Source organism: Drosophila willistoni (genome assembly GCF_018902025.1).
Source record: "Drosophila willistoni isolate 14030-0811.24 chromosome XR unlocalized genomic scaffold, UCI_dwil_1.1 Seg144, whole genome shotgun sequence".
Classification (NCBI taxonomy): Eukaryota; Metazoa; Arthropoda; class Insecta; order Diptera; family Drosophilidae; genus Drosophila; species Drosophila willistoni.
Window position 1 is genome coordinate 6549838 of NW_025814057.1, and position 27311 is coordinate 6577148.

At 35.5% G+C, this 27311-nt stretch overlaps 4 protein-coding genes across 5 annotated transcripts in view; 2 read left to right on the forward strand and 2 right to left on the reverse strand.

The window, feature by feature from the left end:
- Positions 1-17629, forward strand: part of LOC6639070 — a 36705-nt gene extending 19076 nt beyond the window's left edge. Inside the window, exons 2-5 of one of the 2 annotated variants that reach the window (XM_047012036.1) lie at positions 5332-5434; positions 10594-10622; positions 16757-17094; positions 17180-17629. In XM_047012036.1, the coding sequence (XP_046867992.1) occupies positions 5332-5434; positions 10594-10622; positions 16757-17094; positions 17180-17548 (839 nt within the window). In that variant the 3' untranslated portion in view covers positions 17549-17629. The remainder of the gene's footprint in view (positions 1-5331; positions 5435-10593; positions 10623-16756; positions 17095-17179) is intronic. The other variant, XM_023181627.2, reaches the window with a different exon arrangement.
- A 1127-nt stretch (positions 17630-18756) lies between these two features.
- LOC26529483 (kelch-like protein 40) lies at positions 18757-20002 on the reverse strand. Its single transcript, XM_023180417.2, has 2 exons — positions 19882-20002; positions 18757-19811 (listed from the first exon to the last, which is right to left on the reverse strand). Exons 1-2 carry the CDS (start codon positions 19890-19892, stop codon positions 18848-18850), a joined length of 975 nt encoding a protein of 324 aa, XP_023036185.1. The 5' UTR covers positions 19893-20002; the 3' UTR covers positions 18757-18847.
- A 712-nt stretch (positions 20003-20714) lies between these two features.
- On the forward strand, positions 20715-24855 carry LOC6639069 (WASH complex subunit homolog 5). Its single transcript, XM_023181729.2, has 6 exons — positions 20715-20970; positions 21035-21137; positions 21204-22679; positions 22752-24139; positions 24206-24577; positions 24652-24855. The coding sequence occupies exons 1-6, from the start codon at positions 20849-20851 to the stop codon at positions 24803-24805; spliced, it is 3615 nt and encodes a 1204-aa protein (XP_023037497.1). The 5' UTR covers positions 20715-20848; the 3' UTR covers positions 24806-24855.
- On the reverse strand, positions 24813-27257 carry LOC6639068 (phosphoglucomutase). Its single transcript, XM_002062031.4, has 4 exons — positions 27069-27257; positions 26716-26962; positions 25179-26397; positions 24813-25109 (listed from the first exon to the last, which is right to left on the reverse strand). The coding sequence occupies exons 1-4, from the start codon at positions 27144-27146 to the stop codon at positions 24971-24973; spliced, it is 1683 nt and encodes a 560-aa protein (XP_002062067.1). The 5' UTR covers positions 27147-27257; the 3' UTR covers positions 24813-24970.
- Between the last annotated feature and the right edge of the window lie 54 nt (positions 27258-27311).

A 27311-nucleotide genomic window follows, 5' to 3' on the forward strand; every position in this document is an offset into this window, starting at 1 on the left:
AACCTAAGCCAAAACTCTGCTTGGGAACCATCAAGATGGACAGAAAGAAAGTATTACCCTCTAGAATGCAAATATTAGTTAAAAATTCGATAAAATAAGTAAATCATTGAATTTTATCAAATAAATAGTTTCCTTTTTTTCTATGCGTAAAAAAACATTTCTCCTTTAACTACATTTTTAACTCAAGGCCAAGTGCAAATCGCTTAAATCCAGCAAACTGCTGTCGGATGCTGTCTTTTCGATCTGAATATAACTTTAGGAAAAGCCTCTCGTAAATAGTGAAGCGAAAGACAAGACAACTTGAACAAGTTTTCAGTTAGGGGCCCCAAAGAGAAATAGAAAGAGTAAGAAAGAGAGAGGGTGAGGGAGAGGGAAAGGGAGAGAAGTTAACTAAATGGACGGTCATCTCCCGTTTTGGGGGCCACGCGGATCCCTTTTATTTATGCCAACAGGTGTGCCAAGACACACAGAGACTGACTCATTTAATTCAACTCAATTCAACTGAACTCACTCTCGTTTCTTGATTCACTCACTGACTGACTGACTTTGGCTCTCTGATCTATTTAAGCCTAATTGGCAACTCATTAAAATAATTTCTGGACAATGGGCAAAAACAAAAAAACAAAAAAAAAACAAAGAACTTCTTGTAATAGTCTCTCTCACTCTACTTCCATCTGCATGATTCTGTTGTTGTTGTTCTTTTTTTTAGTTTTGGCATAGAACATGGGTTTTTGGTTTAAAGTTTTCTTGGAACAAATATCTCTTGTGTGTGTTGCAGCTGTGCAAAAAGTTCGTTTTTTTTTTCCTTTAGCTGGAACTTGCCAAGGCAACGCCAGCAGCAGCAGCAGGAGGTTGAGTTTGCGAGATACATCCATCAGATACAAAGAAAAAAAAACCTATATACATAGGTATATATGAATTTAAATATATATACTTGTATTACGGAGGAGTCAAACCCGCAGAATCTCCAATACAATTTTCTCCTCTCCTCTCGTCTCGTCTCTTCCTTCGATTTTGATTCATTTGCGGCCTGTCAGCAATTGTAATAATCGATCTGTGTACGAAAATGATTGATGAATGTGGCCCCAAAAATTACTGTTCCTACTTGCTTGGTGAACTCATTTTGATATCGGCCATCAAATATAAAGCGACATAATTTTGATATTTTGCGACATTTATGCGAGCATTATCTCATAGCGTTTTCTATATGCAAATTTCGACACCAACATCTTAGCCTCCATAATCTATCTCTAGCTCGAGCTCGAGCTCCTCTGACTCCTCCATCTCCTCCATCTCCATCTCCAGTTTTGGCTCCCACCTGCTGCTGTAAATCATTAAAAAATTGGAGCTCTATATGTAGGTAATGTTGCCGCAAGCATTGCAGCTGAACATTTTATGGTTGCAACTGTGCGACAGTTTGGGTTTCGTTTTTTTTTTCTTTTTTTTTTCGTATTTTAATTGCCTCGCAAAAATGCCGAAAATGAACAGCACTAACAACATCCAGTGAGATACTTTCCAGCAGCTCGTTTTTTTTTTGTTGTTGTTATCTAACTACCTATCGACAGGGCGGTGGTTTTTTTTTTTCTGTATGTTGGGCGTGGCCGTTTGGCTGCATTTCGTGTGCCCAACTGCTACCAAACTTCACTACTACGACTCAATTAACAGTCCACACAATTAAATTAAATGGTCGCATTTGTTTTCAAATTGAGCAATTAAGAAATGATTTACTATAGCTACGTATTTTGTTGCCCATTTTTGGGCATGGCATTTGTTAGCCGATGGAGGAGGGTGTGGGAGCTGGAAACGACTAAAATTTAAATTGAATTCCATGTAATTAGTTTAAAAAAAAAAGAAGTATCAAATCAACAAACTCAATTACTGTCAACAGATGAAAGCTTTTGGCATAAACTGATGATGGATATCAATACTTTTACGACTTGAATCAATAAATCATTTTTGGAATTATACGATTCAAGTCTTACTATCAAATCGACAAGTGTTTTTTTATACCATGCATTCCTAGGGTAAAATGGTATATTAAAGTCACCAAAATGTGTGTAACTAACAGGCTTTTATGACCTCATAGAGTATCAGCATCTACAGCCGAGTCGGTCTAGGCACATTTGTGTGTGTCCGTTCATATAAAGACCTAGATCCGAGATCTTTACTAACGCTGGAGCTTTGAAATTCCAATTGTGAGTTTATTAAAGATCATAACAGCAAAAGACAACAAATTTGGTGTGTAAATTTGATTAATAAATGCGCAGATTTTGCTTGTTTCAAATTTTTTCCAAGTTCACTTTGGAAAAAAATCAATTTCCTTCCACAATTTTTAAAGTATAGCAATTAAATTTAGGACACTATTTTTTCATATTAATATCTAACGTAATTTAAAATTTCACATAAATTGGACTTGAAATACCAAAGTTATGGCTAAAACGTTTTTACTAGGTCGGCCATAAAGGCTAGGTTGGCCGTGGACTAGTGGCTAGTATGCCTGTAGTAGCGAGTGAAATAGCGTATCCATGCTACTTTTAACTTAAAAACATTCATTTGGTTTTTGAAATTTAAAAAAAATTGTTTCACTGGATAGCAAAGTCGGCGAGATGACTTGCTTAGTTCACTTCAATTGAGCTATAAATCTATATATACCTATACATATATATCTCTATGTAGTCCATAGAAGAATTTCGCAGAAATTCATCGTCAATCAATTGCAGAAATTGCAGAGAAATTCGTTTCAAGTGCTCTTTCCAAAGGATTTGAATGACGAAAAGCTTTTACCACATTAGACTGCCGAGTTGAGTTTGGTTAGGATTAGAATGTTAAACTAATATAAGTATATATCCTTATAGATCGAATAGAGGAATCAATTGACAAACATCTTGGTTCATGTGGTTAAGACACTAAATTTTGGTTTTGTTTTTCTGTCAATTTCCTTTGTGCATTTAGAACATTTTGACTTGTTTTTTTTTCTTTTCTTCCTTCTGCTTTGTTTGTTTCTTTCAATTCATTCATTCTCGTTAGTTCAATTAACAAGTTGAAGTTGAAGGTTTGTTGTTTTTTTATTTTTTTATTTTTTTTTTGTTTCTTCTTTTGCTTGTGGTTGCTGTTCTTGTTGTTCTTGTTGTTCTTGTAATTCTTGTTATTCTTGTTGTTGTTTAACACTTTCAGAGGCGCCGCTTATTAACGCGAGTTTCCTGTGCCATCCAGCCACGCCCACATCCTCAATTGAAACGAAAATTACTTTTCATTCAACTTACTCATTTTGTGTTTGTTATTAATTACACTGGACTAAATGAGTTCTCGTTTTTTTGTTTTCGTCTGTTTCTTTTTTTTTTTTTGCCAATTGAATTATTACACCTAAGACAAAGAGAAAATGGCGTAAGAGAAGAAGGCTAAGAAGATGGCTAATGGCGTTTGTTTTCTTTCCTCCTATCTCTCCTTCTCACCCTTACTCTCTAAAGCAGCAGCGTAAATATTTAAGCAACTGACAATGAGATAACAAACGAAAAGGTGGCCAGAAGCCAAAAAGAAAAAAATTATACGCGCGAAAATGAGGTCAATTTGGTTTTTTTTTTTAGTGTAATTCTCAAATCTAATAAAAAAGCAGGAAGGATGAAGCAAAAACAAGGATGCCAACCGATGATAGGGTGAGGTGGGGGTGATAAAAGGGAGTGAAGGGTAAATGTTAGCAGTCCATTCATCTAGACAGTTAATATATATGGCAAGTAAATTACTTTCATTTTCGCTTGTTATATTACGATAGAGTATAGAGAGCCAAAGGCAAGCAATTTACGAATTTCTCATAAAGTTTGTTCAAAGATACTGCAAGAAATTGAAAAATCATAAGATCATGTATGCTTTATATAGAAGGAAATCAAGCTACAAAGTTTGAGATATGTTTTCCTTTTCTCCAGAACTATGAAAAGCTAATGTTAAAATAATAGTGCCTAGACAGAGCACAATTTAGTTCTGGTTAAACTTTCAAATAATAATAAACAATATTTATACCCCTTAAAGTATGCTAAACTTTTCGATTTCAGATATTTGACCACAATACATAAAAAAAATGTTATTTTAGGTTAAAGCGATTTCCTAGATGACTTATTGCATACTTTTGGGAGCCTTAGATCTGGAATAGTTTGTAAATGAAACAGTTTGTTGAAAGGGTATTTAGAGTTCACCATGTTTTTCCATTAGTTTACGCTTTTTCACCATCTCTCTGTGTCAGCTACTGCAATAATTTCGTTTCGGCTTTTATCAAAAGGATGTGGCGAGAGACTTTATATGCCATTGCGCTCTCTCCCTCTTTCTCTCTCTCTCTCTCTTTGTCGTTGTGTCTTCTTTCCTTCTTTTACAGACAAAACTGAAATATTTATATGCGTGTTGATTTCTGTTTGCTGAATGGTAACCTTTTGCCATTGGGGCTCGGGTTTCGTACCCCTAGTCACTTTCAGATGCCCACTTGAAGATAAGGTCGCGCACACAGAGAGAAAAAAGGGTCAAAAAGCCTTGAGGGAGACAGAAAGAGATAGAGAGAGAGAGTGAGAGATACCGATATGCCTCCCCTCTTTAACCATTGCTCGCCTCATTTAACTGTGCCCATAAATATTCTAAATCACCAGCGGGGGCAGCAGCAGCAGCAGCAGCACGAACTTCATCTCGTCGTCAACTTCATCATCTTCATCATCATCATGATGGTCACCATTGACGTCGTCGTCCACATTGTCGACATCTCGTTCTTATGATAATAAAGTTTGTAATTAATTTTGCATCGTTAAATGTTCTATTCGAGGAAGAACCGCTTTTTCTCTTTCGTTTTCCTAGTTTAATTTCAGAGTTTCGAGAGCAATTTTAATCGTCTCGCCTAATTGACTTTACTCACGATGCTTGAATACGAGTTCGAGTACGTTTTTCGTACGTTTTACAGCTAGATGAACAACACCTTTTATTTTTTGCCATCTGCCTGACTGGCCAGCTAGCTGCCTATTCATATTCATATTCATAACATTTTATGAATTCATCATCTTTATCGCCATCGCCCCATAAAAATTGCATAATCATAAAAAGGCAAAAAAAAAAATAGAATTACATTGGCTTTGAGTTTGGGTTTTGGGTGGGGTCCCCACATTCTACTCCAGTTATCGAGTTGTTGTTGTTGTTGTTGTTGTTGTTGTTGTTGTTACTAGCCCAGCCTGATTATCCAGTTTTATTATACTCATTATATACACCACTCATATAACTGCTACACATATTCTTGGTTGTCTTCCGTTTACATTACATATATATATTAATTTTTTTGCTTTTCTCTCTCTTTTTTTCTTGCAGATACCGCTGGCGAACTTGGATGGGCATTCACCCTAATCATAGTTTCAATCATATCGGCTATTATAGGTGCTATTGTAATGGTCATAGTTCTAAGATGTAAAAGGTAAGCAATCCATTATATACAAAAGACTTCTTCCTAGCTTGGCTTAGGGCTAAATTCTGAAAACCAAAATCCAAAAAAAGAGCTATTTAGCCTACATTTTCCTGTTTACTTTTCCAAAATGTTGTACAAGCTGAAGCTAATAAAACGAATTAACTTACTGAGAACTTATAAAACAAAATTAATTTTTGGCATTTTCCCTTTTTCTACATCTTTTTGAAGGATGTTCAAATTTGCGATTAGAAAAGTTGAACAAGTTGAACAAATGAAACAAGATATTGCTTTCTTATACAATAATTTTAATACATTTGTATGTTTTTAAAAACAAAGTTGAATAAAATTGGCTAAAATTTAAAAACCCACCTGGCGGATACGCAATATTTTTTGGGTGTTTTTTTTTGTGAATTACAAAATTTTCTCAGACCACAACTGCAAACAATTTTTAGCTGATATCACTCAATTTAGCCCTGAGTTTCTGATTTAAAGTTTTTCGAATTATAAATAAGTTCGCCAAGTTTTAGAATACAAATGTTTAGTCAAATGAGAAATGAGCCAAATTTTTGGCGTTAAAAAGTTTGCTCAAGACCAATTTATTTCTTGCAATTTATTTAATTACAACCTAAATAGTTTTAATAATAGTTTTTATCTCATCTTTGTAATTATATTCGACACATGTGGAAGTATTTGAGTTAATAATTTATAAATTATTTCCATATACATAAATTGTAGAAAGAAAAAAAAAAACATGTTTATCGCTTAAACAATTATATGGTTTATTATTTGCAATTTATCTGTTTATTAATAGTTTTCAATTGCATTAATAAATTTCGAATTTTAAGTCTCAACAACTGTTGAGTCAATAGACAATTGCTCCTTTGGCATTTTAGCTAGAAAAAATGCCATAATTAGTCATGATAAAGCCAACATTAATGCATGTGTATGTATGTATATTGAATGTTTTCTACATACATACATGTACATAAGCAAGTACATTCAACTCTCTTAACCCATTGGCGACCCCAGCGATCCGTCATGTGCCGCGACATTTACAACACGCCAGACAAATTGAATATATGTACATATATAGATAGATATATGTGTGTATATGGCAAAAATATCTAAACTGTGGGATCTCTCCCGTTCTCTGTACTCTGTAGACTTGCCCACACACACCACAAGATTCAAGGCATGGGCAATAGCAACGGCAATTCAATTAAACGCCCACCAAAAATACAACAAAACAAAAAAAAAAAAACACTGCAAAAATCCAAGTAAATAAAACCTTTTAAGTGAAACTAAGAATAGCGGCAACAAAATAATCGACGCTAAAAGACAAAGGAACATGAAATTGCTTTATTACTTAATTGCTCTTTAAAGAAAAAATAAATATAAAACACACACACACACACACACACACACACACACTTAAAACAATAGCAACAACAACAGCATTTTATAGCCAAAAGGCATTTTTATCTTTTTTTGGTTCCTCAACTCAAGTCTATTCAAAAGACATAGAGTGGGTCACACACCGAAATTGCGACAAGATACATTTAAATGGGCATTCATTTAGCATTGTAATACGATGAGGGGGGTGGGGGGAGACAGGGTAGCAATATGATGAGGGCGAGGGCGGAGGCGTTGTCCCGTCCAACCAACTACAACACACGCGAGTGCCAAATTAACAGAAATTTTAGCGATTGCCAGTTGTTGTTGTTTTTTTTTGTATGTAGTGCTTCCAGCTTCCAATTCGAATACGAATACGAATTTGAATTTGAATGAACTGCCTGCTTGTTGCCTGCTGCCTGCTACCTGCTGCCGTTAGTCTGGCCGCATGTCGCGTCCAATTAAATTGTCATGTCGCGTCTTATTTGGCGGCATGTTTGCATAAAATTAATTTTGCGCAAAATAATTTGGCAAAGCCAAATCAAGCGAAAGAAAAACAAACAAGTTAGAATTTGTATAAATCGTTTTTAGTTCAAGTTCGACCATCTATGATACCCTCTGGCACCCCCAACAAAAAAAAACGAATCAAAAGACTTTAATGAATGATTATTAAATTTCTAATTTCTAATCATAATACAAATTTTGCACAAACTCTTTCATCTAAACTTGTATTCAAAGATATAATTGATGTTTTGTATAAACTGTTATACTATATAAAAAGTACTCCACATATTCATAAACAAGCTGTTATACACTATAATGTATTCCATAGAATGTCTATTCATTTCATACTCGAACTGTAATGGACATTCTATAGAATGTCTTTCCGTTTCATACCAAAACTTTTATATTTAATGATTTGTAAACAAAAGTTTTTAAAGAAAAAATATCACCTTAACTTCTTTACAAACTTTTAGGTAAATTTTATAAAAAAAAACACAATATCTTAGTTTCTTTAAAAAACATTTCAAAAACTATCGAAACCCAATTTAACCATAGAATTGTCATACAAACTATTATACGCACACACTTAAAAAAGCACACAAAACTATGATGGAAACTGTTCTAATAATTTGTCATACATAGTTAAACTGCCGTTTTAAAACAGTCATAGAAACTGTTGAAATTGTTCTGCAAACTGTTCTACAAACTGTTCTTCAAGTGATTCTATTGACTGTCTACAGAAACTTTTATACAAGCAAAACAAACCAGTAATTAGATTACAGTCTATAGCTAAGAGTACAAAGTCTCTATAAAGTCACAAGTGAAGCTACACAGTATATATCACAGAATAACTGGCATAATTTTCACATAAACTGTTATACAGTAATAATAAACAGATTGCTTAAGAAGCAAATCTTTTAACTACTTTCTCAACTGTCAAAGTGTTTATTTGTTATTCAAATTTTACAAAAACTGTTACACAAACTGTTATACCAACTGCTATATATAATACTTTAGAAGGTATAATGATAATCGAAAAAGTCGCCATACAAACACAATGAGCAGTGGTTTTTCCAAACTGTTATATCTAGCATTTCTAGTCGAGTTCTTGTTCCCCCTTTTTTTTTTGCGGCCTTGTCGAATGAATACCCAATGCTACCCTATATTGTGTTGAAAACCTTGCCTTGTGTCCCACAAATCAAGTGTATTAGCAGTTTTTGGTGGGGCAGGTCATCTCGAATGCATTCTCACGGTGCTTGTCATTAGTGAGATTGTCCCCCTTCCCGTTCATGCCACCCACCTCCCCACCATACAGACGATTTGCCCTCACCTGATTGTCAAACTGTTTACCTTCGCCATCAGCTTAGTCACTCAATTTTGTTGCTGTTTCTGTTGCTGTTCTTGCCTGATTTTCGCAACTGTGTTGAGGCGACTGTGTAGTTTGTTTGGACCATGTCACGTTGTGCTCGTGGACGTGTTGGCTGCCAAATTAGCAGCAATTACATGTAATATCGGTTACACTTAAGTATATATATACATATATCTATGTAGATATTTATTTTGCATATATGCTGATGCTGATGTTGATGCAATTCTCGATCGGCGTTTAATGGCGTTATAAATTTGCTCATGGCACATGTCCCAATCGTATTGCCAACTGTCAACTTGCATTTGTTGTTGCTAGTGTTTGTTTCTAGCCTCTGTGTGTGTGTGTGTGTGTGTGAGTTTGAGTCTCATTGGGGAGTAAGTTCAGTTTAAGTGGCACCTGCCATTTCAATTTTTTCGACAATGTTTACTCAATGTCTAGACATGCTTTAATTTTTGTGTCGGAAAAATCTCAAAGTGACCAAATTGATTGTTGACATCAACATCGAGAGGGAGGGGGGGTGCGGAGGGAGACGACTGACAGAGACAAACTTGAGAGAAAGTAGATGTAAATATTACGGTAATTGCTTCACTTTCATGGAATGTTAATACCATATACTCAGTATACTTGGCCACAACAACTTGAAAGATCTAAACTTGTTCCTATTATTCATTAGCTGCATTCAGTTTAAAAATATTAATTGCACAAGAAAGTGCATACAATCGATTCGAAGGAAATGTTTTTTTCATTTACTCCCCCCTCTACCAAAACTTAATACTGCAACATTCTATCTTAACTGCTCATTCTTATCTTCTTTTAGACTCGTCTTTATAGTTTTTCTTATGGCATTTTTCAGTGTGAATTCACAATTTGAGTTAATAACTTTTCAATATCCAGAAAAACCAGACTTTTTCCAAACACTTCAAGGTTCTTTAGCTATGTTGATGTTGTTGTTGTTGTTAGTTGTTGTTAACTTGTTGAAATTGTTTTGACAAAAAGTTAAATAAAATAAATCTAACCGTTTCATGACTCTGAACTAAACATAAAAAGGCGTGTTCAATTAGCGTGGCTAAACTCGATCAAGGTGAAATAAAAAAAAAAAACAAGAGAGAAATCGTAAAACAAGCTTGGAAAATTGAACATAAAACAAAGCTTGGCCAACAAAAGGAGAAGAAAAAAAAATGGAAGAAAAAAGCGTTACAACCAAAAAAAAAAAAAGAAATACAGTTGGAAAATTAGTGCAGAAATGAACGGCAAACGGCAATCCAATGCTTAGGCCAGGCTTGTTCATTGAAATTGAAAAATCGAATGCAAAAAAAAACGAAAAGAAAAAACTAAAGGATGGAAGAAAAACTCAAGACTCAAGTTCGAGTTAACATTATAATCGATCAAGGCAAAGCGAGGGGAAAATATTTGCAGCTCAGCGCATGCGGCCGGGTACTCAATCAAATTGAATTCAGACAGTGGGGACAGACGTCCGACAGTCAGAAGTTAATTGATACGCATACAAATCTATAAGCATTTAGGTATCAGGTTCGTGCTCTCTCAATATGACCCAGAAAGCAACAAAAAAAAAATAAAAAACTAAAAATAATAATAATAAAGAAACAAGTGCAAATAGTTAGTTTAGTTTATGTTATAGAAATTTACTTCTAGAAAGTCAATCCGGTTTTCTCTCTCCCTCTCTACCCCTCTCTACCTCTCTCTCTCTCTCTCTCTAGTAAATCTGTCAATATTTGTGTAGTTGTTGTTATCTGCTTGGCAGTAAATCCAAAATGTCATGCCAAATGAATGTCACACGCAAGTTTGTGTCCTAAGTCTTTCGTTTTATGCTTTTGATTTTTGTTCTTGTCCATACACAAATTCTTTCAATGTTTAACTAATTTTCTTGTTCTTATCTTTACAGAATTAAATCGGCGAATGCAAATGGTAATGGTAAATATTTCAGATAAGTAAAATTATATCGCAAATGCTAAGCAAAACTTTAGTAAGAGCTTAAAGATAATAGTGCGTCCTTTTTATATAATGAGTAGTTGAAAACTGTTATACAATCGGCTTTTAGCATTCATATGTTGCACGAAACACATGGAAGAAGAAGAGAATCACTAGAAGAGATTATATAAAAAAGCTATTATACAAAAATGTCATACGAATCATCTTTACCATTAAATGTGCGTAAGATAAAACAGTAGCAAAAACAAAACGGCTCAAAAATGTTATATAAAACTGTTATACAAAACTTTTATATACTCTATCTTAACATCTAAGTATGAACTTTAAAACAGTAGCACACAAAAATGATCATTATGCGTTATACAGAACTGTTATACAAAAATTGTTTCACAAATTCTTGTACACAAAGTAACTACTTTTGGACATAATCTGCTCTAATCGTTGCTTAATCTGTTATACATGGATTCCAAGATTAAACTAGCACAAATTGTTCGTAAAATTGTTACATCGAGTGTTCTACAAATCTGGACAAAGTGTTATACAAAATGTTCTATAATATGATTTGAAAGACATTTCTTTAGGCAGTTTCAGCATGTTAATAGAATTTTATAGATCCCTTTCAATGTGTGTGTTTGGTCATAAAGTTTGTTAACCAAATCGAACCTTTTCTTCTTCCCTAGTTAGCTTAGTTAGGCATCATTAGGGTATGCGAAGTTCGTTGCCTTAATGATTAGTTTTCGACATTAGTTTTGCACATTCAGCAGTTGATCAATTAGCCAACTCATCTCATTTCCTTTAGCTAGATTCTAGTTTTTTTTTCCTCCCATTTTTCTATTTTTATTTTTATTCATTTCTGAGATTTTCCCCCATTTTCTCATTTCCATTTTTAATTGCATAATTTTGCTTTTGCATGCAATTCCAATGAAGAAGCCAAAAGACGAACGAAAAGAAGCAGAAGCATAAGAAAGAAGATGCAGACAAGTGGCAACATTTTAATTTGTATGTTGCTGGATTTGTTTGGCTTTGGTTGACAATGCATGAACTTCATGTTCGTGCCACAAATCTAAGATGCAACTGCAACTACAATTGCTACGTGCTTTCACAGTGAAACAAATAAAACTAAAAGGAAATTTGTCAACAAATTAAGGCACAAAAAGGCACACAGCCCCAAAGCGAGAGAGAGAGAGAGAGAGAAACACGTTTAAAAATCGTGCTACAAAAACAAAAAAAAAAATTTGTCAATTTTTGATTTAGTTGCTTGAAAAGAGGGTTTAGTTGTTGTTTGCATAGATGGATGAATGGTTGAATGGGTGGATGGATGGTTGGATGGATGGATGGATGGATGGCTGTTGGTGCTTAGTGGGGTGGGGTGGGGTGGTTTGGAGTGGTGTGGTGTGGACTTTTGGGTCCTTCCCGCTCGCTTTCACACAACTGAAAGTTGGCGCCAATTTCACTGTCGCTTCTCATGACAATCGGACATGCAGGACAAATTGTTGTCGGCATTTAATGTCACAGCAGCCAATTAGTTGTATCCCAAAATGAAAATGCTCGTTTCGGGTTGTTGTTTGTTTTTTGTTTTTGTTCGCCGTACGCACGGCTGCAAGAGCAACAACAAACAAACTGACAAAAAATCAACAAAAAAATCAACAACCAGCAAAAGAGAAACAAACAATTGCCGCAAAATCGTTAAACTGTCAGCAAGCGTTTAAAGTCTCGTGATTATGTCCAAAGTCAAACGTCGAGAGTTGAGAGACAAGCGCCAGTTGCCAGTTTCCAGTTGCCAAAAGCTGTTTTTTTTTTTTTTGTTGTTTTCTTCCTCTTGGATTTTTTCATTGTTTTTTTGAGTTTGTTGTTTTGTTTTTTATTTTTGGTATTTTCGAAAATGTCAAATGGAGAAAATTTTCAATTGCCCAAAAATGTGCATTTCAACATTGAACAAGAATTGAGGGGAAAACTTTTCGAAAAATTAAAGAACTTTTAATATGGGATAATTGAAGATAATTTAATATCCGCAGAATTGAAAATTCCATAAAATATACACATACCTCTATATATATTCTTGATCAGCATCATCAATCGAGTCCAGCAGTAGTCTGCCTTCGGCCAAAATAGAATATCTTTCGAATATTATCCAATATATTATCAATTTCAACAACTTTTAAACAAAAAAATGTGAATTTTTTCATAAAAAACTGAAAAAAAAAAAAAATATATATATATAAAGGAAAAAATGTGTTTACCAGCTTGTAGAAGTAATCAAGATACCATTTAAAGGATATGTAATAGATTTTAGTTGTTAGACTTTGATGAAATTTTGATATGTTCCAATTGTTTTGTGCCACATTAGTTCTATATTTCAGTGTTCTAATGGAAGAATAACAAAGTTATAAAAATATATACATATATTCAACGAAAAACTTCAAAAATCTGAGACCATCTCCAAAATCGTCAAACTTGTGTTTTTTCGGGGAAAGTTGTGCTATTTATTTTCTTAACTAAAATATTGAATACTAAATACGTATATACCTATGTTGTAGCATCAAAATCTTTGATTCATATATCGGGATTTCCCCTTGTTAAATTATGAACCTTAAATGTCAAGATCATCGTTGTCTAAAAATTATGGAGTAATCCTTAATATTAATCTTAGATGCTAATATGCTTAAAATCTACAACGATTGGAAGTCCATTTGAATATATTTTATATTTTTGGTGACGAGAAATATAAAATAGATATAAATTTTCTTGACCCTGTCATCGTAAATGTAAAATCTTTTTAGTATTGGATTTAAACAATAAAATAAATCTAATTGTAACATTTTATTCAATTAAATTAATAATAATATGTTGGCCCTTCTGAATTCCTGACTAATACCACAGGCCGATAATATTTTTGGTGACGGTTAAAAGGTTGAAAGGTTTTCTTAACTAATTCGGGTATTTTGATTCTGGGTTTTTGACCATCACATCCAGATTTTGGATTGAAAAATAGGCACCCAAAAGTATGCTACTTTTCTGCATTTTTAAGAGATTTTAGAATTTCCTGTACGAAAAAAAAATAGCTCTTGTTTGCAAACATTATTAATAATAACAATTTTTTAAGTGCATAGGATTCCAATAATTCTTTAAAATTAAATAAAGCGATTCCTTCGAATCCCTACAGCATACTTTTTGGTTCAAATTTCACTCATTTTGGAACCTTATCCAAAGTGTAAGATATTATGCGTTATAACAAAGAAACGTCTTTTTGAAATTTTGTAAATTACTTTTAAAGCATACCTAATATATTAATAAGTTAAAATAACAATGTTTTTAGTATAATAATTTAACTATAAAATATTGCGAAATCCTGACGTGATGGGCAAAAACTTAGATCAACACCCCCAAATCACCTATTGAACCTAAAACACTTTTTCATGATCTCAAAAATGTCGGCCTGTGTAAATTAATGAGCTTTAAAAATGTTTAGCTTACGACGAATTTGACTATACTCTAACATCCTGGCAATAAGATTGGTCCCCCCTTTGTTTTTAAGCAGGATAGCTGAAGCCAGGTGAATGGAGTTATAAGTAATAATAATAAAGCCTAGGTTAACCTTAGCCACATCCGTTCTGCTTCCTGTCTTTCTTCTTTCACGACTTTGGCTTAAGTTCTGCCTTTCACTCTCATTAAACCGGGCCAAAAAGATGTTATGCAGAGAGTGGAGCCGTCTCGGCCATCTCCAGCTAATTAGTGGAATGCATACGCAACCAAATGACTTTTATACGTATGGTTAGCTTGGGGTTTCTTTTTCTTTTCAGTTTAAGCCAATTTCCCAAGTTATGCACATGCATAATGCGGTCTCATTTTACGAGTATGCTTATGATTTATGTACTTCATAGAGAGTTAACTCTTCCAGCTCTTGGAGCTCTTTGACTTTGGCTCGTTTGGACATTGGCGATTATTAACCAAGTTAGCCAGCGAAAAAGAAACGCCAAGCGACAGCAAAACGTTATCGTATGTAGGTGCTCATATGTGTACATGCATTTTGTGCATGTCAGAGACACAACGAACCAATATAAAATGCATACAAGCAAACAAACATACATACATACATACACAGAGACCACATCTAACTTCAACTACAGAGTTGAATTCAAAGTTGGTTTTAATGGCTGTTTTTGTGCTGTGTTAACGATAGTTTGCCACAGCTACCGCTAGTGCCGAGCACCGAGCACCGAGTGAGCAAAATCTACGCACAGTGATTACAAAATTATTGCAATTTAAGAAGAATATAATGGAGTATAAGAACCCATGCAAACGAACCAGCTGAATTTAGAAATGTTGAGTAAACAAAGCTTAAATGTTTTCCATAGGTACACAACTTAGGAAAACAATAGTTATCAACTAATACTTGAAATAGTTTTTGACTTATTGTTAGATATATGTAGATATATATGTATATAAAATGCCTAACTTTTCGCCGATTCTGATAAGGCATAGAAAATTGTGGAAAATGCTTTTACACATTTCTAAAAACAAACTATCTAAAAATCTTTTAAAATCTTTTAGGCTATCAATGACAATGAGGTAATAATTACTTTACTGCAAATAATATTTAACATATTTTCAAGTCCAATTTACTTATAACGTAGTGAAATTTAATGTAGTTAAACGTCAGTAAATCGGTCTTTGATATCGATATTAAAAAACTGATGAAGTTCGATATTAAAAATGCTAAATTATCGATATGCAAGAGGTGGAAAGGAAAAATCGATTTTGGATATTGAAATTCGATCAAATTCAGAGAGTGATTTGGTCTCATGTCTTTTAAGCTAAACCAAAAAGTCACAATTGAAATAACCTTATATTGAACATCATTTATATAGAGTTTTTAACTTTTGAAGATAGAATAATATTCCTAGAAACCTGTGAAAACGTAAACTTGAAACGTAGTAGGAAAATAAGCAAAATATTTTGAATTCAATCTATTTGCATGGAAGCAACAAGCCCGAAAATTCTTTTTATTTGAAAAAACTTTTGTCTACGCGCATTTGTGTACCACTGTGCACAGTCATTACAGCTACTGCAAGAGTAGCACCTCTACCTAGTGCCTCTGGGTCTTATCTTACTCAGCTTATCTGCAGCCAGGGGCAACAAATGGCAAAATTTCTGTTTAACAAAATATTTCGCAGCCATTTAGTTTTGTACATAAACCAACAAAAAGAAATAAAATTAAATAATATATATGTATGTATGCATGTATGTATGTATGTATGTGTATATAGAGGTAATAACAAGCATTTGATAGTTGGAATTCGTTTTCGTTTTTGTGTCTTTCGTTTTGTTTGTTTTAACAAATGGCAAATATGACATGTGTAATGAAGTCTTAATAGTTGGCCAGATAATGTCCAAAAAGACTTTGCGGCAAAATGTCACCAGTTCTTTATTTGTTTTTATCGTTAAGGTGCATATAATTAAAATAATGTTACGCATACGACACATTGGCCACATATGCAAAATTGTTTGAATTTAATTAGAATTGCACAATTTGACATTTCAATGGGTAATTAGCGAATTATTTTGTGCACATAACCAAAATGATGAGGAAACTTTTCAATTGCAAAAAAAAAAAAGAAAAATATGTGATAAAAGTCTAAACCAATTGGCATGGATTTTTTTGGCTTATAAACGAAACGAAACGAAACGAAACCACCTCTCACCTAAGATTCACATATGCTGATAAGAAAAGGATCTCTAGCAAACAAAAACCCAAAAAAAGAAAAATCAACCATTTGGCATTTTGTCCAATCGCCAACTGCAAGTATTGGTTGGTTGGTTGGTGGTGCAGTGGTGCAGTGGTTTAGTGGTATTGCACTTTATTTTGCCACCTCGCTAACCAGTTGACAGCCATTTAATTTACGCTTTGTTTGTTTCTGTTTGTTGTTTTGTTTTTTTTTTTTTTTTTCATCGTTTTGCTTTGTCTGCGGTGAATGTTTGATTTATCGCTCGATTATAGAAGAAATATATGTATATGTACATATGTATAAGTATATGTATCTTGTATATATAAGAAACTGCAAAATGTCATAGCCACTTGAATCTCTCATGTATGTATTTGGTATGCTCTTTCACAGGTGGTCGCCCTCAGCCTTGGTGGTGTCGCAATAATCGGAATGGTAATGGTCAAAATCGTTCACCCATATCGATAAAACATTCAGCGGATAGCATACGCCGTCCCACAAGCAATTCAGGCGTTTGGACCTGGTTAGGAGGCAGTCGTCGCTCATCGTCCGGTGGCCCCGATCAAATTGGACCGCCATCAACATCACCGGCCGAGAATCATTATACCCACATGGATGATGCATACAGTCCGGTGGGTGTTAGTGAAGCTCTCTATGCCGAATTGGATCGCGAATCGGTACGTTCGGCAAATCCGTCGTATCAGAATACCGCATACAGTCAATGTGGTGAGGTGAGTAATCCCAAAAGAAAGAAGCCACAGCTAATCTCAACCAATAACTTATCCATCCATCCATCCATTCATTTATGCATTACAGAAATACAATTTCCAATCGCACGAACAAGACATTCCCATGGTAGTATCATCGGCTCCAAGTAGTGCATACTATTCGGATCTTTCCGTAACAGCCATGCCTGGAGGAGCCAGTGGCAGCGGTGGCAATCAGGGAGCCTATGAAATTGTTGGTCTTAATGTTATGTCCCAGCCTCTGCCCAATTGGGATCATCATGGTGGCAACAGTGGCGGCGGTAGCGGTGCTGGTGGTGGTGGTGGTGGCAACACCATTCCAGGTGGTAATGGTCTTTCACCTGGTGGCGAACCAGTGGCCATGACACAACGTCGCATACCCAGACTGGCGGCCATCAATGAGACCAGCACTAGTACAGTGCCATCGGACTATGTCTAAAGAGTTAGACGAGTGGCAGAAAGAGAGAGAGAGAGAGAGCGAACGTATCCTTCTCTAGAGAGAAGACATCAATGGGGGGGGGGGGGGGAAACACTTTCTAAAAGAAGAAAACGAAATTAGTAAATGTATTGTGAAATGTTCAGCGAGCTTACGTTATATATTATATTTACACACCATAGATTATAGATATATCTATACATATATATATATATATATATATATATATATACATATATACCCCATATATTTGAAATGATGTATAGTTTTGCATATACAACATCTAGTTTTTAGTGTCGACTTTGTGTCTTTGGTTTAAATGTCTGAATTTTTCGAATAAATAGTGTCTAGTGTTTTTTTTCTTTTTCTTTTTTTTTTTTGTGTATCGTTAGATTCTATTGTAGTTTTAAGCAACGATTTAATCGTGGGTGATATTTAGCCTAAAAATATGCTATATTCTTATGTTCTTATGTACTTTAAAAAAAAAAAAGGGAAAAAAAAAACATTTTTGAAAAATGTGTAAAAAAAAAAACAAAAATATGAAATTGCAAAAAATCACATAAATAATACAATACATCTATATATAATATATTGAAACATATTTATAATTCACAAACAGACACACACACACGAGGCAGCTACATATGTATACAAACATTCAATATTTACAGCAAACAAACAAAATATATATACATACATATATATATACATACATATATGAAATTTAGCTCACAGAATATATATGTATGTATAACAATCTATCTATTGAACTATATATTTAACAATCTAGCAGATGAAACATATTTACAACGATTTTGAACAAAAACTACAACAACAACAAATACAACAACACTCATCCATATCATTTTAATCAATAGTATCTACTATATTAAAAAGAAAACAAAAACACACACACACACACATTCATACATAAACATATATAATTATATACATATATAAACGATTGTATTACACCTTTTTTTTAATATAGCTATATATACATATATATATTTATTCGACATTAGGTTTTTTTCCAATACATTTTGTACATTTTGTTGTAGTCGAAAAACATTATATACATATACATATTTACATATGTATGTACCTATATACACATATGTACATACATATATTTATATTTGTTTCGAAAACAAAGAGCAAACAAAAAATGAAAGAAAAAAAACAACAACAAATAAAATTCTAACAAGAAATAAATTTGTATATGAATATTTATATTTTTCAAACCCAAAAATATGAACAATATCATTTATACTTTCTCAGTGGCGGAGTATGGAAGAAATTTCATATTTTTTTACGTAACTTTCTTGGGATGGGAATCCCATGAAGATCAGCGGTAGAAGAAGAAGTTACAACGTCACAATTTTGACAACGTTGATTATTAGATTCATTTTCAATTCCTAGCTGCTTGGAACATTCAAATTTTTCGCGGTAGGTTAGTAGACAAGAATTTCCAACAATTTCATAAAAATCCTTCTTTGTCATTTTTGTATAGTCTATAGTATCCAAAAGACGATTAATTAATAGCTGATAGCTGTTACTTTTGTCCACTTCCATCTCAGGCTCTTTATTCTTTTCAATAGACCGATCCTCGACTTTAACGTCAGTTTCTTCATCTTCGGCATTTAAAGATTCTTCAGTTATTCGTATATCGGGTGAATAATGGGCTGATATATAATTTTCAATCATCATGAAACGCTCTGATTGCGACATAGCTTTAGACACACTTTTAACATATTGTTCAAAAACACTTTCTGGCAATTTCATGACCTCGAAGAGGTTTGCCCCGTGGTTAAATTTTTTGGGATTGTTATGAATTTCATCCGTAACCAATTGAATTAATCGTTTCTTGAACAGATTATGACCAAGCTTAAAAAGGGAAATCAATTCCCCGATAGCCATAGTTTGCAATTTTTTTTCAAAAATTCGAAAGCACTCTTCTACGATAGATGGTACCAGGAATCGGTCGCCAAACTCGAAAAGTTTTTCCAAATTCGGGAAGCTATAGGTAGCCATCTTGTCTGCATCGTACGTGTATATGTATGCGAGAAAATTCTCGAAAACATCCAATCGAACATCCTTCAGGGGAAACTCCACAGATTCGGGCTCTTTCTCGAACTGGATTTTAAAGTATTCTGATGCGCATGCCAAAATAACTTTGTGACACGAAAATGTCTTGTCCTCAACAATGATTCGGCAATCTGCGAAATTTTTACTTATCAACAGATTGTGATATACTGGAGCCAACCTGAATGTTAATTGAATAAAAATATCTATACTTATACATATATATATTTTTTATTGTATTAAACACAAACCATTTATCCATGTTGAAGATTTAGTTTAAAGTGGCTGCAAAAGCCGGCGGAATTTATTGACAATGTTGGTAAACGTAAAATGTCCCTGTCAGATGGTTTTCTTTAGTTTTCCCTGTTTTTTGCCTACCAGTATTAAGCTGTATGTTTTTAAGTGTCGTTACAAATTTAAAAACCAATAATTATTTAGCAAAGCTACTCGGTTGCAAAAGGTACATAAATTTGTTACCAAACGAAATGCAAGAGCACGACCTCGGGTGCGCCTTGGCGATTTTTTTCATAGTTCTTGTGTAATTAGCGAAGAAATTTATATTTTTGTGGGATTATAGCGAAAAGTAGCTGTTTTCGGCTAAACAAAACTGACAAATTTTAAGATAGTGTTGCCAGATGCCACGTTTCGGACACACAAATACGCGCGCTTTATAAAACTTTTGCTTGCACTATTCCCTACAAACAATTCCATAGAACAAATATAGTTCAGAATACAATATTCAGATGCCAGAGTAACCAAATATTTCTCGTTTTTATAACACAAAATACTGTTCAGTATACAATATTTCTCGATTTGCAAGTTGTGTGCAATAATAATCTGGCTTACATATGCCCACCTAGGTTAAACTTAACAATGTTCAAACTTAACCGCCAAAATAAACGCAATTCAAACAACGCGCGCCATAAAAACAAAACAAAAGAAGCAGGCTGGCAACGCTAAAATCTATAGAAAAATAGCGTTTTGCCAACACTAAATCTAGCTTTAGTCGATTTATCCACTTTTGAAAACTGAAATCTCGAGTAGCAAGTAAAAATATTTTCACCGATAAAACCAAATTTTGCAGCACTTAAGTTTTGATTAGCTAAATGCACTGTACAACACATAAACGACATCATTTGCGAGCCAATGAAACAAAAAAAATTGTAATTAAAATAACAGGAAACATAAGCACTTAGCTATCTGCCTCTGCCTCTAATTATGACAGAATTTCTGGCGGAGAACAATGCGTGTGGACAAAACCTGCTTAATATCGTATCCGTTGGCAATTCCATAATCGCCGAGGTTCTCCGCCTTAAGGATTATGTTCCATCAATTTATCGGTAAGTTATTAAAGTTATATACCATATAGACAGATAGATAGATAATGCATATTTTTATCAACAGCTTGGAATCAAAAGCTGATAAGCAGAAATATGGCGAAGTTATCTTGGACTTTAGCTACTTCAAAGACGCCGAGGCCATTGAGAAAAAGATTGAGGAGAGTCGGGTAAGATGCATTCATTGTGTATATTGAAAGTTAATAGGATAACTTTGTGTTTTTAATGTACTGCAGGAGCTCAGTGAGCTGGATGATGAAGTGCGTTCATCTCATTTGCCATTAATACAACGCTTCTATTTGGCCTTTCAAAGTATCCATCATTATGCCACCGATTTGCAACAATTTATTGATGAGCTAAACACGGGCTATTACATCCAACAGAATCTGGAAACATTGCTACAAGATGAGGAGGGCAAACAATTGCTATGCGAATCGCTTTATTTATATGGTGTTATTCTGTTAATACTTGATTTTCATATATCAGGTGATGTGAGAGAACGTTTAATGATTGCCTATTATCGTTATGCCACACCGAATGGCGATGCCTTAGCTCCTGGTTGCAGTGGTGGTATTGTTGGAATGGGAGGAGTTGGCGGCGAAAGCAATATACACGATGTATGCCTGCTATTAAGATCAACTGGTTATCAACAGCCATCGACAGAACTATCCTCAAATCATCATCATCTGTCAACGAGTGTATCAAAATATCCTGAAGCATATTTTTCACGTTTTCAATTTGATGGAACATTCATTGATTTGGTTATTGCCCGTTTACGTTGCGATGATATCTACAATCAATTGGCCATTTATCCACATCCATTGCATCGTTCTACAGCCTTTTCCACTCAAGCAGCTATGCTATATGTTTGTCTATATTTTTGCCCCCAAATGTTGCATACACAAACATCACAAATGCGTGAAATTATTGATAAATTCTTTCCTGATAATTGGATCATATCCATATATATGGGCATTACTGTTAATCTATTAGATGCCTGGTCTGATTTTAAAGCTGCAAATTTGGCTATAAATCAAGTTGTTAATCCCACAATGGGCATCAAATCCATATTGCAAGCCAATAAGGAACAGATGTTAAAGACATTGCAAAAATCTCAAGATATCCTGCATGAGGGAATACTCAATGATGATTTTGTTCTGGAACATGCCAATAAAATCATTATACTAATGCGTCAAGCAAATGTATTATTACGCTGGTATTCCCTACATACAACAAAAGCCGTATTTATTATTAATCCATCGGCTGGTCATCATCATCATCATCAAGTGCAAAAGTTATTAACCAACGAACTAAATGTGGAGAAACAGCAAATCTATCAACTTTTATTGAATTGCAGTCAAATGGAATTGGTTGTTAAAGAATTGTTAAATGATATACATTCCTCGAAATCTGAACGCTTCTTGAAGAGTCGCGGTGAGATAATCGAAAGACTTGGCGAATTGAGTGAGGCATTTGCCGGCTCTCGTCCGTTAACGAAAATCGAGGCGAATAGCCATCTACAGCAATGGTTTGGTCAAATGGCTAAGCAACTAAACAAATTGGATTTGCAAAAACCACAAAAATCAGGTAGATTGATCATACAAGTGATGCAGGCATTGGATGAGGTACAGGAATATCATAATCTACATGCCAATATGTTGGTTAAACAGCAATTACAAGAGACACGGGATTTGCTCAATAGAATGGCTCAGGTGAATAGTGTGTATACATATATAGTCTATTGATTGAATCTCTTTAAATGATAATTTGTTGTCCTGTTGCAGCTGATCAATCTGAAGGAGGATCTGGAGATACAAATCCAAATGATTTGTGATTTTAGCTATGCCTGGCAATTATTGCAGCGGGATTACACTGCCCACATGCAGGAGCATATTAAACGTCAGCCACGTGCGGTTATTGGCATTCGCGCCATATTCCTTAAATTGGCCAGCACTCTGGAGGTGCCGTTAATGCGTATCAATCAGGCAAAGAGCGAGGATCTTGTTTCGGTTTCAAATTACTATAGCACCGAATTGGCCAACTTTTTGCGTAGAGTCCTACAGATTGTACCCGAGACTATGTTCAATATTCTAGCCCGGATTATACAATTGTTAACGAATGTGATTAAGGAGTTTCCCACACGTCTGGAGAAGGAGAAACTACGCGAATATGCCCAATTTGAAGAGCGTTTTAAGGTTGCCCAATTGACCAATTCAATTGCTGTATTCACCAAGGGCATACTGATGATGAAACGGACTCTGGTGGGTGTTATTGAATTGGATCCCAAGCAATTGCTAGAAGATGGCATACGTAAGGAGCTGGTCAATCATTTGGCAAATGCCTATAATTTGGGTTTGATATTCACCCCAGAGAAGGGTAAATCTCCGGTTCATGTGCTACAGACGAAACTTCAGCAATTGGCCAAAACGATTGAGGGTTATCGACGTTCCTTTGAGTATATTGAAGATTATTTAAGGGTTCAAGGTCTACGGATATTGCTGGAAGAGTCACAGCGTATTATTAACTATAATGTGGAAAAGGAATGCAATTCATTTTTGAAAATCAAAATCCAAGAATGGCAATCAGCCTATCAATCGCCAACAATACGCATTCCAAATTTTCCGCCACTTCAAGGTGATGCCTCACATTCTCAAAATTTTATTGGCCGCCTGGCCCATGAGATATTGCGTTGCACTGAGCCACGTTCCACCATCTATCTTGATCTCAAGATGCGCTGGTATGAGAAACGTACGCCACATCATGAGATATTGGCCGCCTCACCGTTCTTTGCCCTGCTGCGTGAGGCATTGGCTCCAGCTGGTCTGGTGGGACTAGAGCGTCTATATAGTCATATGTTGGCAAATGAGTTGAAAATAAATCTAGATAAATTACAAAAGAATCTAACCCAAGATCGCATGTGGTGTGAGACATTAGCTAATTTAACCAAAGAGCTGGAATCCCGTGAATTTCCTGGTGACATTGCCGGCAAGCAGCCATCAAAATACTATCAATCCTATTGCCAACGTTGGCTCAAAGTGTGGCCAACGATATTGGATTGGATCCTAGCGTTGGGCCAAAAGCAATTATTGCGTCAGCAAATAGCTGGCGAATTGAGTTTCAGCAGTAAATGTGATGCCAAATTATTGGAGAATACCACCGATACATTGAATAAGTGAGTGCATATAGAGAGTTTAGAGTTCAGTTTGATCAAATATATCATTGTTTCTTCTATTTGCAGGGCCTTCCTTTTGGATCTTTCGATTGAGCGTAAACTATGCTGTGAACAGGGAGTTGGTCTTTTAACCGAATTAAGTGATATTCTACTCTATACGGGCAACTATGAGCCATTGGAACAGGTTTTCTGTTTCACCAAGAATACGCACAATGTTTCGCTATTTCTAACACTCTTCACCATCGCCCATGTGGGTCGTTTGCAACATTCTGTGAATACCGATTGCCTTTTACCGCGCACAGCCAAAGATGTGATAGATTGTTGTCCATTGATAATGGGTCTATTGACAGTATTGCACCAATTCCATAAAAATGTTAAAATGCTTTATATAAGCTATTTAAGTCAATATGTTGTCACCCTGGCCGAGGTCCAATTGATGTAAGTTGTTGTTTTTTTTTTTCTTTTGTTTCTTATCTAATAATTAATCGCTAAATATTCTTCTCTTTCCTCAGTGATTCTAAAATCCTGTCTTCTGATGTGGTCACCATGCTACATTTTTTGCAATCATTTCTACGTTTGGCTCGATTGCCGCTTAGCGTCTTGGAGCAACGTATTCCTAATATGATACTCAGTGAATTCGAGTATTTGGCCACGCCCATTAAATGAGATCTTGGACAATCAAAATACTTTAATAAATTCGAAAACATAACAAATAAGAGGAAAATGTTTGAGGAAGAAGTTTTTAACAATGACGGGGATTAAGTGTAACTGGCGAATCGCGTGTAGATTTCGCTTCTGTTTTTTCTTTTTTTTTTCCTGATCTGCCTTTATTTATGTAATAACAGTGGGTGCTTGTCGTCCAGTGAACTTGGGCAGCTGTGAGATTTCCAAAGCAATGTCAATCAATGGCTTCAGCATAACACTGGCCTGGCCAAGGACATTCTCCTTTTCATAGGAATCAATGTAGAGGCTACAGAGCAAAGAGAGATTTTAGTGACAACTTTTTTGACTAGATTATGATTGTGATGGCAAAACTTACCGCACTGTGGCTCCAGAGCTGCCAGTGCCACTCAGACGCATCACAATGCGACTGCCATCTTCGAAAACGATACGCAGACCCTGCTTGGTGGCCACCGACTTATCCACAGGATCGGTATAGCTAAAGTTATCGGCTTCGCGAACTTTGTAGGTTTTGCCGCCACTGCTGAAACTTCTGCCCACGAATTCAGGTGAGGTAATGGTCTTCTCTGTGGTGGACATCATCTCATTGCATGGATCCAATTCGCATTCCTCGTAGTCATAGCGAGTGAAATAGTTACGTCCATAGACCGACCAATGTTGCTTCAATATATCCTCAATGCCCTTGCCGGTGTGCTGCATAACGGATATCCAAGCGAGGACAGCCCAAATGCCATCCTTTTCGCGTATGTGATTCGAGCCAGTGCCGAAGCTTTCCTCACCGCACAAACACAGACGACCGGCATCCATTAGATTACCAAAATATTTCCAACCGGTGGGCACTTCAAAGACCTCTTTGCCCAATTTCTTGCCAACCAAATCGACAGCCGAGGCGGTGGGCATACTTCTAGCGAATCCTTGGACACCATTCTTTTGGAAATATGGTATGGCCTCCAGATAGTGGGCAATCACAGCCAATGAATCGCTGGGCGTAACAAAAAAGGCTTTGCTGCCAATGATCATGTTACGATCACCATCACCATCAAATGCGGCGCCAATATCATAATCACCCTTGGCCACTGTCTCAACCAAATCCTTGGCATAGGTCAAATTCGGATCCGGATGTAGACCACCAAAATCGGGCAATGGTGTGGTATGAACCACTGATGCTTCACTTGCACCCAAACGATTTAAAAATATCTCTCTCACATACGATCCAGTAACCCCGTTCATCGAATCAATACGCATCTTTAGGGGTTTGCCCGTGCTCTTGCCACTTACGAAATCCTTGAGTTTGGCAAAATCAAATATCTCCTCCATATGACGGACATAATTGGCCACCGCATCGATCACTTCGACAACGAATTTCTTGCCGCCAATATCATAGCTAGTCTCACCCACTTTCGAGATATCAATCTGTAGTTGGGGCACCAATTTGTAATTCTTAATCTCCGTTGATAGTTTATAAATATTATTGGTGAAGGCATCGGGAGCTGGGCCACCGTTTTCACAATTGAATTTAATGCCAAAATCATTCTCAGGACCGCCAGGATTATGGGAAGCGGTCAACACAATGCCACCTAAACACCAGAGAGAGAGTGAGGGAGAAACAGTTAATCGAGAGATTCGTCAACCTGGGTCACCTCTAGACAAATTTTCGTCATATAACATAATTAAATGAAGATTCTTATCAATTAAGCTCATCAAGATTGAGAAAACAAAACGTACAGTGAAACTGCCTATAAAGGAAAACAATAATCTTTAACGCGAGATGCTAGACTAACTAGATACACTAATAATCGGCATTAAATATAGAACTAGAACTAAAAAGGAGTTAACTTAATTTCTATATACTAGCAGTCTTAAAGTATGAAATGGAATCTTAATTTTTTTCATACCCAATGCCTTGTTATGACGAATCAAACTGGAAACGGCCGGAGTGGACAGTATGCCATTTTGTCCTACCAACAATTTGGATACACCATTGGCCGCCGAGATGCGTACAATCAATTCGGCAGCCTCCTTGCAATAGTAACGACCATCACCGCCCACAACCAAAGTGGAACCGGCCAGGGCAGCTCCATTGGCATCCAAAATGCATTGAACAAAATTTTCCGTATAATTGGGCTGAGTGAAAACCTTTACCTATGGAATCGAATATATATATACATATGTATGTATGTATGTACATATGTTAATAATGTGTTCATTTTCCTTGATATTGTGAAATATTATTTAAATGGTAAATTACCTTTTTGCGTAATCCGCTAGTGCCAGGCTTTTGACCCTCATAGGGTTTAGTTTGCACAGTTTCCACACTAAGCGACATAATGCACGAGATGGAGAAGGATAATGCACTGGAGTTTTCCTGCTGCTGGTAAAATTCCAACTGAAAATCAAGCTGACAAGCTACAACTAAGCGAATTCGTCCCTCACTCACTGATAACAGCGATACAAGCAGCGCTGCCGGTAATATTTTCTTCGTATTCGGCTA